This window comes from Haliotis rufescens, unplaced genomic scaffold (genome assembly GCF_023055435.1).
Source record: "Haliotis rufescens isolate VD_foot unplaced genomic scaffold, xgHalRufe1.0.p SCAF_5, whole genome shotgun sequence".
Lineage (NCBI taxonomy): Eukaryota > Metazoa > Mollusca > Gastropoda > Lepetellida > Haliotidae > Haliotis > Haliotis rufescens.
Window position 1 is genome coordinate 24172993 of NW_025964223.1, and position 11606 is coordinate 24184598.

General features: G+C 40.2%; 1 protein-coding gene across 1 annotated transcript; it reads left to right on the forward strand.

The window, feature by feature from the left end:
- Positions 1-1324: 1324 nt before the first annotated feature.
- On the forward strand, positions 1325-2984 carry LOC125373240. The gene is made up of 4 exons (XM_048384240.1): positions 1325-1883; positions 2182-2237; positions 2545-2632; positions 2884-2984. The coding sequence occupies exons 1-4, from the start codon at positions 1325-1327 to the stop codon at positions 2982-2984; spliced, it is 804 nt and encodes a 267-aa protein (XP_048240197.1).
- Positions 2985-11606: the final 8622 nt, after the last annotated feature.

Genomic DNA, 11606 nt, shown 5'->3' on the forward strand with positions numbered 1-11606 from the left:
TTTTAAACATTTTGTTAAACACCAACAGAAGATGACAGGGGGTCATTGATACTATCAATCAAAGGAACGTTGATTATGAACACCCGGCAGCCATCAACTAAATTAGTTTCAACATTGAAAACACCTTATTGTCGATTTCCATGTTACAATGACGTCATAGTATCATGACGTCACAGGTCAAAGTTCATCACTTCGTAGTATTGTTCTGCGAGACCGCTGGCACAAAGGCAGCTCTCGTGTTTTAAGAAGTTTAATCAGTATATTACACCCCGGAGAGATCGGACACCATCCAGGTGAGTACCAGAGTATACTACTTTCTTTTCTAGACTTCCTGCGGTTGTATTTAATAGCTCCAAAATGTTTCCCCAAAACACGACCGTGTCTGATGTGAGGTTGCGGTAAGAAAATGTTTGATGTGTATTAGGATCAACGGTTTTATCCATTTCTGAGGCCAAATCAGCTGAGAACCGATTAATCTGTTCTATCTTTAACATTTTGTCCTCGTGGTTCAACTGATTAAATGGTTAATTTGCTTTAAACAGATTTTTTAAAACGCTATATAAGCGCGATAGTTGGTTTTAACCCCACTTTAAAAAGGATTCCAGTTATTTCACTGCGTGTCAGCTTAATGTGGGAGGAATGTCCGAAGTGATGCACCACTTTGGTGAAACAAACGAGCACGGGCATGGTGCCGAAAAACCTAGAAACATAATCGGGTCGAACCGGGATTCGAACCCAAGATCATATACTATACTCCAATACCCCAACACAGACTTACACATGCGCGGGTCCGGATATCTATTTGTAAGGTTTCTTCCGATGGTGGCAGTAATAAACTTCAAAGATGGTAGAATGCCAGTGATAAGATAGTGTTTATTAAAGAAACCTATTTTTTTATGACACTGCACCTATCTATCTAGCAAAGCAGGTACATTCGTAATTATAGTTACCTGTTAATCAGAAAATACGAAGACATATACACTCTGTAACAAATTAATATGCTGACGTATGGTTTTCGCACTTGTTATGCATTGAACGTATGCATATACATGCTACTTAATTTTGTGTTATCCTTTTTTCCGATTTTGCAACATGTAATTAACTTTTTCGATTCTGATTTTCTTGGGCCAAGACTACATTTTTAACTCACTGACGTAAACTTTGTTATGCAGATGATTTTTTAAAAATCTATAGCTAACTAAAATTTATTAAAATATATCTTACTTAATACAGATTAATTACTTGATCAAACCTAGTCGAAAACTGATGTTTTTTAATTTCAAATACTATTTTTGAAAACAATGTGACATCCAGGGATCCCACAATGTCCTCTGTCGAATACAAATATATCACGGAGACATCGGCGTCAGACGTGTCGTCATCTCCATCACGCAAAGGTCTTCGTGAATCTGTTGGAGTATCTGCTTCACCCTCTAGGAGCTCTCACAGCAGTCCTCGTGAATCTGACAGTGGATCTGATAAACCAGAAAACAGTTGCTGCACATCACCAACGTCATCTCCATTGCCACACCCAAGGTCTCTTACAGGGTCCAGGGAATCTGTCTTGTCGTCTGAAATTCTAAGCAGCGTCTCCTCTGACTCTGAGAAAGTATTCGACCCCTTCGCGAAGGACCACCTTCAGCCCAGACTTTCCCCCAGGGAGCCATCTGTCGACGTTCATTTCCCAGTCGCTGAAACAGTGTCCGAGATATCCCTGGCAAACAGGAGCGATGAATCGTGGTTTACCGACTCCAGGGAGTCGAACAGTTTCCACCAGGACGCACTACACATACGTAAGCTGATGCTGGACCAGGCCTGGGTCTGTGACAGGCAACAGCCCATGTCGGACTGGGTGTCCTCTGTTATCGTCTGGGATGATGACGGTAAGTGATGCAATCAGTAGTTGGAATATCATCAGGGTAGTGTCGTGAGTGAGTGAGTGAGTGAGTGTATGTCGTTTTTAACAATATTCCAATATCACAGAGGGGACACCAGAAATAGACATCACACATTGTACCAACATTACATGATGAGCTGAAACATATATGAATTATGACAGGTGTATTCACACAAAAGTATTTTCTCTTAGTAACTTTGCTATTATTATTTTTTCTATGAAGCAAATTTGTTGATAACGAAGTGACAAATATATATATAAGATTCTTGTTTCTGTCTCAAAAGTTGCAAGCAACTTGGGTGTGGACTCTCTCCTGACCAGACTGAAGAACAGATTTCAGGTGAGTCCAGTGATGTCCGTGCTCTTGTCACTCAGCGACTCTCATTGCTTCAAGACATACAAGACATCTTAAGGAAAAACGAAACAATTCTAGGGATCCATCATAGTGAACGCTCCAGTGAAGAATTTCATTTTTGAGGGGTAAAACCCGAAACTTAATTATTTTTATGCCTTTTTTCAAGACTTTGTGGAAACGTTTTTAGAATACTCCCAGGAGAGCCAATGGTCGGCCCCAACAAAATGATATTTTCCTTGTTGTTTTCGTCATGATGATATCCGCTGAAATATCAACCTACTTTTCTTACCAGAGCACTTGGTGGCGCCTGACAAGGGGAAGGGAGACTCGGGTCCAGATCCTCAAGAAATCCAGCTCAGCATCCGGAGGCGGCACCAGCGGTGAGTACAGGAGCATTTGTCGTGTTTGGTTAATTGTTTCACAAAGCGAAGAACGCCCTACTATTCTCTTTTGCCGGAGAGAAATTAAAATAATGGAGACCTGTCACCTCAGTAGCATGTTCTTGCTGTAGCTTGTTGTAGATCTCTTCAACTTGGTCTTGGTGGTAAAACAGACATAACAGAAGCGAAACACTGTTTCTGTCTTTGGTTGTCCGAGGTCCTTTGTCTGAAGCATTGTTTCCTGTCTGCAGGTGGAGACGAGGACAAGACACAACGCAGAGAGAAGCTGCAGAAGCGAGTGCAGAGGTTCATGTCCCGGTTCTTCATTTGTGGAGGACCATCACAGGCCTAGACACAGTCAGTGTTAGGCCTAGACACAGTGCAGGTGTCTCTATCAGGCCTAGCCACAGTGCCGGTGTCTCTGTCAGGCCCAGACACAGTGCCGGTGTCTATGTCAGGCCCAGACACAGTGCAGGTGTCTCTATCAGGCCTAGCCACAGTGCCGGTGTCTCTGTCAGGCCCAGACACAGTGCCGGTGTCTATGTCAGGCCCAGACACAGTGCAGGTGTCTCTGTCGGGCCTAGCCACCGTGCCGGTGTCTCTGTCAGGCCCAGACTCAGTGCCTGTGTCTGTCAGGCCCAGGCACAGCGCAGGTGTCACTGTTAAATTGGTGGGCCTTATAATGTAGCTGCATCCTGTGTATGTTGAATGGCTGTGCCTTATCATGTAGCTGCATCCTGTGTATATTAAATGGGTGTGCCTTATCATGTAGCTGCATCCTGTGTATATTAAATGGGCGTGTCTTATCATGTAGCTGAATCCTGTGTATATTAAATGGGCGTGCCTCATCATGTAGCTGCATCTTGTGTATATTAATTGGGCGTGCCTTATCATGTAGCTGCATCCTGTGTATATTAAATGGGCGTGCCTTATCATGTAGCTGCATCCTGTGTATATAACATGGGTGTGCCTTATAATGTAGCTGCATCCTATGTATGCTGAATGGTCGTGCCTTATCATGTAGCTGCATCCTGTGTATATTAAATGGGCGTGCCTCATCATGTAGCTGCATCTTGTGTATATTAATTGGGCGTGCCTTATCATGTAGCTGCATCATGTGTATATTAAATGGGCGTGCCTTATCATGTAGCTGCATCCTGTGTATATAACATGGGTGTGCCTTATAATGTAGCTGCATCCTATGTATGCTGAATGGTCGTGCCTTATCATGTAGCTGCATCCTGTGTATATTAAATGGGCGTGCCTTATCATGTAGCTGCATCCTGTGTATATAACATGGGTGTGCCTTATAATGTAGCTGCATCCTGTGTATGCTGAATGGTCGTGCCTTATCATGTAGCTTCATCCTGTGTATATTAAATGGGCGTGCCTTATCATGTAGCTGCATCCTGTGTATATTAAATGGGCGTGCCTTATCATGTAGCTGCATCCTGTGTATATTAAATGGGCGTGCCTTATATTGTAGCTGCATCCTTTGTATATTAAATGGGCGTGCCTTATCGTGTAGCTACATCCTGTGTGTATTTATTGTCGTGTCATATCATGTAGCTACATCCTGTGTCTATTAAATGGTCGTGCCTTTCCATGTAGCTGTAGCTGGTGTTTATCAAATGTTATCTTGTAGCTACATCCGATGCATGTTATTTGGGCGTGTCTCCCCATGTACCTACATCTCATGTATATTTAATGTGTATCGTGAATAGGGTAATCTATTTACCTTGAGGTTGTGTGCCTGATCCTGTAAATATCCTATTACCTGCTTTATTCTTAATGTATTACACATACATTTATTTGTTTTCCAAATGTACCTGTCATGTGGTTGCAAATGGTAATGAAGGGTCTGTTAAAAAGAGTTATACAAAAACTGAACAATAATCAAAAGAGGAAAAAAATTAATTCATGGATCAAAAAAATCCAATTGAGTTTAAATGCCTATAAATATAAAACTGAAAAATATGAAAATATAGATAAAAAGCTTCAAAAGAAACAAGTGAAAAAAACGTAAATCGTGGATAAAAAAATCCAATTGAGTTGAAATGCTTATAAAAATATAACTAAAATATCTGATATGATTAATAAAAAAACCCATCTTATTTATGAATAAAAAGACCAACAATATAGAATATATTGAAATATACCCTGAACGTATAGTAAGCATAGGGTCACCTAAACTTACTTGTAATCGGTTGTACACCCTATATGAATAGCTTAGAGTGATTTGTCCACCTTAGTTGTGGGAGAGATGTAATCCCAACATAATTAGTTGTAAGAGAGTTGTGAACCCTATATTTATAATTTGTTGTGAGAGACATGTTCACCTCGGTTGTGAGAGAGTTGTCTACCTTAGGGCTGAGAGCGTTGTGCACCGTGGATGATTATACTGTGAAGTAGTTATACTTCTATAATAGTTGTTAGAGAAAAAAGGAAACTTGGTCTAACTTTAAGGGTATTCGGCCACAATCTTTCTTAAGTTCCCGATTGTCAACACAAAATTCAATATGCAATAAAAGTGCTGATGGGCAGACAGTGTTATTGTCTTAATTCTGTGATATAATTACACTGCAGGATTCGTTGTCTGAAGTACCAGGGCCCACTTGCACTAAGTGATCTTAGAACTAAGATGATCATAACTCCCATACTTCAACATAGGCTTACAATAGTCGTAGCACTAAGATCGCTTTGTGCAAGTGGGCTCAGACCCTGTGGGAAGTAAAGCACCTCAGTACAACGCGTGACTATGAAGCAGGTGATTGTACACATCCGATGAGGGGGTTCCACGTGTTTGTTTGTTTGTTGTTTGACGCCGCTCTCAGCAATATTACAGCTATATATGGAGTAATTGACCGTACTTGAAGTTCAACAAATTACTAGTATATTGAAACACTCAGTTTTCAGTTATCAATTAAAAAAACCAGTCGTGTTTGAAATCCTCACTTGGCAAGTTTGTTTGTTTGTTTGTTATTTAACGCCACACTTAGCAATATTCCAGCTCTATGACGGCGGTCTGTAAATAATCGAGTCTGGACCAAACAAGCCAGTGATTGATGTCATGAGCATCGATCCACGCAATTGGGATACAATGGCATGCATCAATCAAGTCAGCGAGCCTGATCACCCGATCCCGTTAGTCGCATCTTACGACAAGCATAATCACCTTATACGGCAAACACGGGTTGCTGAAGACCTAATCTACCCCGGATCTTCACGGGGCCCCTGGGTATGGTACAGATTGGAGCCACCAAGGCCCACGTTGCTAGAGCTTTTGGGGTTTCTCCCGTGTTGCTGTAACTAACCTGATGCAACGTTACAGATGGACCGGGCAGACACCAGACAGGCAACACGCAGACCCAGAGTAACTACGCCCAATGAAGACCGGTATTTGCGTACTTTGCATCTCCGGAATCGATTCTTGACAGTGACGTAATCGAGTTTGACCACCCGATCCCGTAAGTCGCCTCTAAGTCGCGTTTTAAGGCAAGCATGGGTTGCTGTAGACCACTTGGCAAGTAGATAAGACGCATGTCAGGTTTAAAAGGCCCGAGTCTCCCTCGTGTCGCTCTTATCATATAGGTACAGCCAACCTTCTAGAAACTGTCACATCGCGACACTTCTCGAACCATATCTCTGTCTCTGTCTGTCTGTCCCCCCCCCCCCATCTCTCTCTCGCTCTCTCTCTCTCTCGCTCTCTCTCTCACACAACAACCAAGGGGGTAACTCTATATCACACTTCCTGTTTCAATCTAGGAACAACAGAATTCGATATTTTACGTGAGTTTCAGTTTCCTGCCACTGGCAATCACAACAAACAAATCTACATCGGTATCTCCTGCCACATAACACAAGGCAGTAAATTCAGTTATAGTTTGTTAAAACGGCCTTCATAATAAATCATGCAAAATCACTACTCCATTGCTGCCCGAGTTATGCCAGCGGAATGAGCCGAGCGGATCCGAGTGGGGATATCCGCACACACATGAACACGCATGTCAAACTAATACTTCCGTTTATACCTCTGTAGATTCGGTTGACCTCTATTATTCAAACGGCACTATCCTAAATATCACGGTGACACCGGCTCCACTGGTATCCTTCGTTGTATCATCGCAATTCGATATTGATTCATGAACACATGCTTATGACATAGCCAGAATCGTAAAATGCACTCTGCTTTTAGCTGAGATTTCTTATGATTATGGTGTTGTCACTTTTATCTATTACAAAGCCTCTACTATAGCTAGATGGGGAGTATACTTCCTTGTCTTGATAAACAAGGAAAGGTCGAACGGATTTGCAACGAAAAGGCGAAAGATCACAAACACTTCCTGACATTCAACACAAGATTAGTGTTTATTTTGGGTGAAATGGTTCATAAAGACAAATGTTCAATAAATTACGTATATTTTTGCATGATTTCAATTATCTTACACTAAACACCATGGTGTCATTGAGGTGGCCTGGGGGTAGTTTCCGCATAAAGATATCGATTCTGTATTTGGAGAGAACTTCATCGCTAAGCACCTAACAAGGAACAGACAGACAGTCAGAGAGTCAGACAGACAAACGTGTTCATTCAATATTTCGGCCTGAGTACAATTCAGTGAACAGAATAAAGTTGGTAGTCACTGACATGGCATTAGCTAAACTAACAACTCTTTGAAATCTTATAGAAAATGTGTATGATAAAGATGGCTACTGACTTAATAGTACATCATTTGAGTTGAGTAAATTGTACATGGTGATTTACGTATGTATTTTGTAAATGTGGCAAATATTTCATTCTTTGGGAAGCAGTGGCATCGCAGATAAACAGAACATCGTACTCGTCTTCAATGGACCCAGATTTACAATATGTACAACTAATATCTGAATAGTCTATGTGTCTTTGTTCTTCCTAATATCTTGTATTTGTAAACAATGTAAAGCGATTTTAAACTTACACATCGCTCGTAGAAGGGATTTAATCATATAATGTTACATATTCCTCAGGTTCAAACACATTTAATGGAAGCATGATGTGAAAGAAAGTGAGAGGATCTAATACTTTCCGACCAATTTTGATATCAACGAGTCTTTGTTTAAAGGAAGAAACAAATGATAACTTATTCCAAACAGGAATACCACACAAGAAAATAATGGTATTCTGACATCGGATGCCCATGTATGGTTGCCATGGTTATCTAAAAATACCAGCGATCGGTAACTCTGGTAAGGGTAACGACAATGTGGTATACGTATACGTTTAATCCGATATTTAATTACTTTTATCTGGGTTTGGACAATTAGAGTCTTCCCTTGTTTAACTTTTTTTGCAGCAAACTTTCCAACAGCAAGAATTTTCTTTAAATTGACGCATCAACATTTTCAATTTCTTTAAATACCCGGTGCCCCAAATGTCTGCACCATATACCAGAATTTATAATATATTTGTTTCAAAATGTGTTACTGGCTGTTGAAAGTGTAACATACTTGTTGTTTTTAAATAGTCCATAGATTGGGAGTAATGCTTTCTTGGCATGAACAGCAAGCGTTTTGCAGGCCATTGACTAATTTAACCGTTAGGAAAAAAAATTAAACCTAAATATTTATAATAGGAAGCAACTCTCATATTTGCATTACGAAACGACGATCTTTCCTTTTGCGCAACTTTACCACCATTTCTAAATACAACCTTTTTTAACTTGTTAAGGATAAGCTCTAGCCCCCAAGTGTCACAAAACTGCTGTTGAGCGTTCAGTTGCTTGCGGAGGCCATTCACTGTATAAGAAAGCACAACTATATCAGTAAAAGTAGATCATTAATTTCTTGAGTTACAATTATCCCATTACTGCATGTCTGATACATAGCATTACCAAATGCATTCATAAAGAAAATGAAAAGTAGTGGACTCAGGATGCAGCCCTGTCGCACACCTGATGTGGTCTTAAACGTCTCTGTCGCGCCAGAGTTAGTTTTCACACATGCAGCCACTGACTCATACATGCTCTTTAAAATTAAATACATTCTTCCATGACATCCTTCAGTATTGGAACATTCACTCATTGAATGAGTGAATCACATCTTACCCAAGTTTGCATAGGACTATATAGTAATTGCATTGTACGTTTAGGTTTGGAAGCGTGCGTACGTACATATCATAACAGTAAGGACACAGAGGTGCGTTTGGATGGAGCCGATTTCGCACTCGGCAAGTGTACCTGTAAACAAACAAGCAAACAATATTTATTTCTCAAGAACATTTATTCCGTTTCGGAATATGTTTATATGCCTGATTTTATTGAGATGGACTGTTAACATATTCCGAAACTAAATAAATGTTCTTGACAAATAAACATTGTTTGTTTGTTTGTTTGTTTGTTTGTTTACTGGTACACTTGCCGAGTCCAAGGTCAAGGATATATGGAAGGACAACTCTTGTCACAGCTCTGAAGCAGACGTCATCGGTACTAGAGTCCCCCCACAATGCACCGGTGATTATATTCCCTACAGTGACCTAGCACGACAGTGCCGAAGGTAATGTTCAAAGACTGGCCACTAGTGAGTTTGTCGGGGTTACTTTTCTTTAAAGTCGCACTCAGCAAAGTTCCAGCTATATGACTAGACAATCAAGTGACACCATGAGCATCGATCTGCGGAATTTGGATACGATGTCGTGCATCAACCAGGTTACCGAGCCTGACCACCTGATCCCGTTAGCAGCATGGGTTGCTGAAGACCGAAGCTAACCTAGATATTGGAATATTGCTAAAAGCTTCGTAAAGTCCAACTCACTCATTTTGTGCCATATTTTCAATACAAATACACAACCCACGCAAAATTTGGAGGATTTTGTGCATTCATTTGGCACTTGTGTGTTGACACTGTGATAACAAAAATGCAACAATGCATTAATGCGGGCTACCTGAGCAGGAGGTTACTCAGATGGTGACAGGTAACACTGCAACACATATAGCTTACCAGTTTACGGTGCTGTGTCAATATGGCTGTTATCGAGATAAAGTTTGTCATTGAAACGTTTAATTCGTTGTTCAAAGTGATCAAATTATTCATTGAGGAAACATTTAATAATTTTAGTGGGAAATAATTTGAGATTTGACTTTTCCTTCCTTATTTATATATAAAAGTTTGCAGAATATAATGAACACCACTCAATATTTCATCTTCTATTTCTCATACTCTTAATTAACAAGGGGTACGGGTGACCCGGTCGTCTATAAGGCGCCGCAATTCGCTGTACAGAGTTACGTCCCTTGGGCACGCCTGAAACCTATAATCGTGGGTTCCAATCCCGGTTCGCCTCGATTATGTTTCTAGGGTTGTCAGCACCAAACCCGTGGTTTGGGGTTTTACCAATATGCAAATGTCTGAGATCTGCATCACTTCGGACCTTCCTCCTCCATTAGGCTGACACGCCGTGTGTAATTAGAATACTGTTCAAAGTGGTGTTAAACCCAGTTCACTCACTTAATTGTCCCGTGAAGATCTGGATAAGAGGCGACTCTGCTTGCGCATGAGGCTACTAATGGGATGGGGTCATCAGGCTCGCTGACTTGTCATCGTATGTCATCGTTTCCCAATTGCGTAGATCGATGCTCATGATGTAATCACTGGATTGTCAAGTGGTTTGTCAAAACCATACTTGTGTTCATAGATTTCACCAACAAAGTAAATGTGTAAAGCTTGACCTTCCCCACACTTAAAGCCGACATACTGTTTTACAGGGGTGTCAAACACAAGTCAACTCACTCACTCAAAACCAAGTAGAAAATACATTTTACGCATAACAATATCACGTCCAAACATAAACGCCAGCTAGGTAAGATATTAACATTTGTTATACTCACCGCCAAAAGAAACGCGAATACCATACATGTTGGTTAATATATGAGTGAGTTAGTGAGTTGGGTTTAACGCCGCTTTTAACAGTATTCCAGTTATATCACGGCGTGTCAGCTTAATGTTGGAGGAAAGCCCGAAGTGAGGCAGGTCTCAGACGTTTACCACTTCGGTGAAACCCACGAGCACAGGTACGGTGCTGACAAACCTAGAAACATAATCGGGGCGAACCGGGATTCGAAACCACAATCATAGGTTTCTGGCGTGCCCAAGGGACGCAACTCTGCACAGCGAATCGCGGCGCCTTAAGTGTTGTGTGAACCGATGCTCATGAACGTATGACAAAGTCTTCATGCACCATTTGTCTTGTGAAGGATTAGCGTGTAAAGTTTGGAAATCAATTGCAGCATGTGGTGATAAGAATAAAGTCATTTAATGGTAACACTTGGCTGATTGTTAGTAGTGTTATTAATTGGTACACATTGGAAACCTCTCTTCTTAACGTACATGTTTCTATGGTTCGCGTTTCTTTTGGCGGTCAGTATACATGTATATAAAATATATTTCAATTTTCGATAGATATATTTTTAATTTTTAATTTACATAGTGTATGCTTTATGTTATAGCATTTGACCAAAAATAAATCAGAAGAACGAGAAACTTATTTGTTATGGTATTGTGCGGGTTTATTCGACACAATAGAAAACATGATATGTAAAATTGTTGATGGTTTACATGAATCAATACCTTCGATTTCCTAAAAACACTTATTCACTTGAATATTCGCCCATTTCGCTGCAATGGATATTACAAGAAATTTGGTCAAATGAACATGATTAATATTTCCGTTACTACTGTATACATAGAAGTTAATATTTTGGATGAATTTATTATTTTTCCGTTTTGTGTATTCATTTAAACAAATTCACCCATGACATAGGGGAATGTTTCATTCTGATTGGTCAAATTTAGGTATCATATGTCCATTTGATACCTCTAAAATAAAGCCTATTCAGAATTCACATAATGGTACAAATATGCATTAAATAAATAAATATCATAATTGTAACCGATATATGTGTATTTCACTCTTGATTCAGAAGATACTTTTAATTGAAAG

Coding starts and splice junctions, on each gene's coding strand:
- LOC125373240 (XM_048384240.1), top strand. CDS start 1,325: ATGTCCTCTGTCGAATACAAATATATCACGGAGACATCGGCGTCAGAC. Junction 2,238..2,544: donor GACTGAAGAACAGATTTCAG/GTGAGTCCAGTG, acceptor TTTTCTTACCAG/AGCACTTGGTGGCGCCTGAC. Junction 2,633..2,883: donor ATCCGGAGGCGGCACCAGCG/GTGAGTACAGGA, acceptor TCCTGTCTGCAG/GTGGAGACGAGGACAAGACA.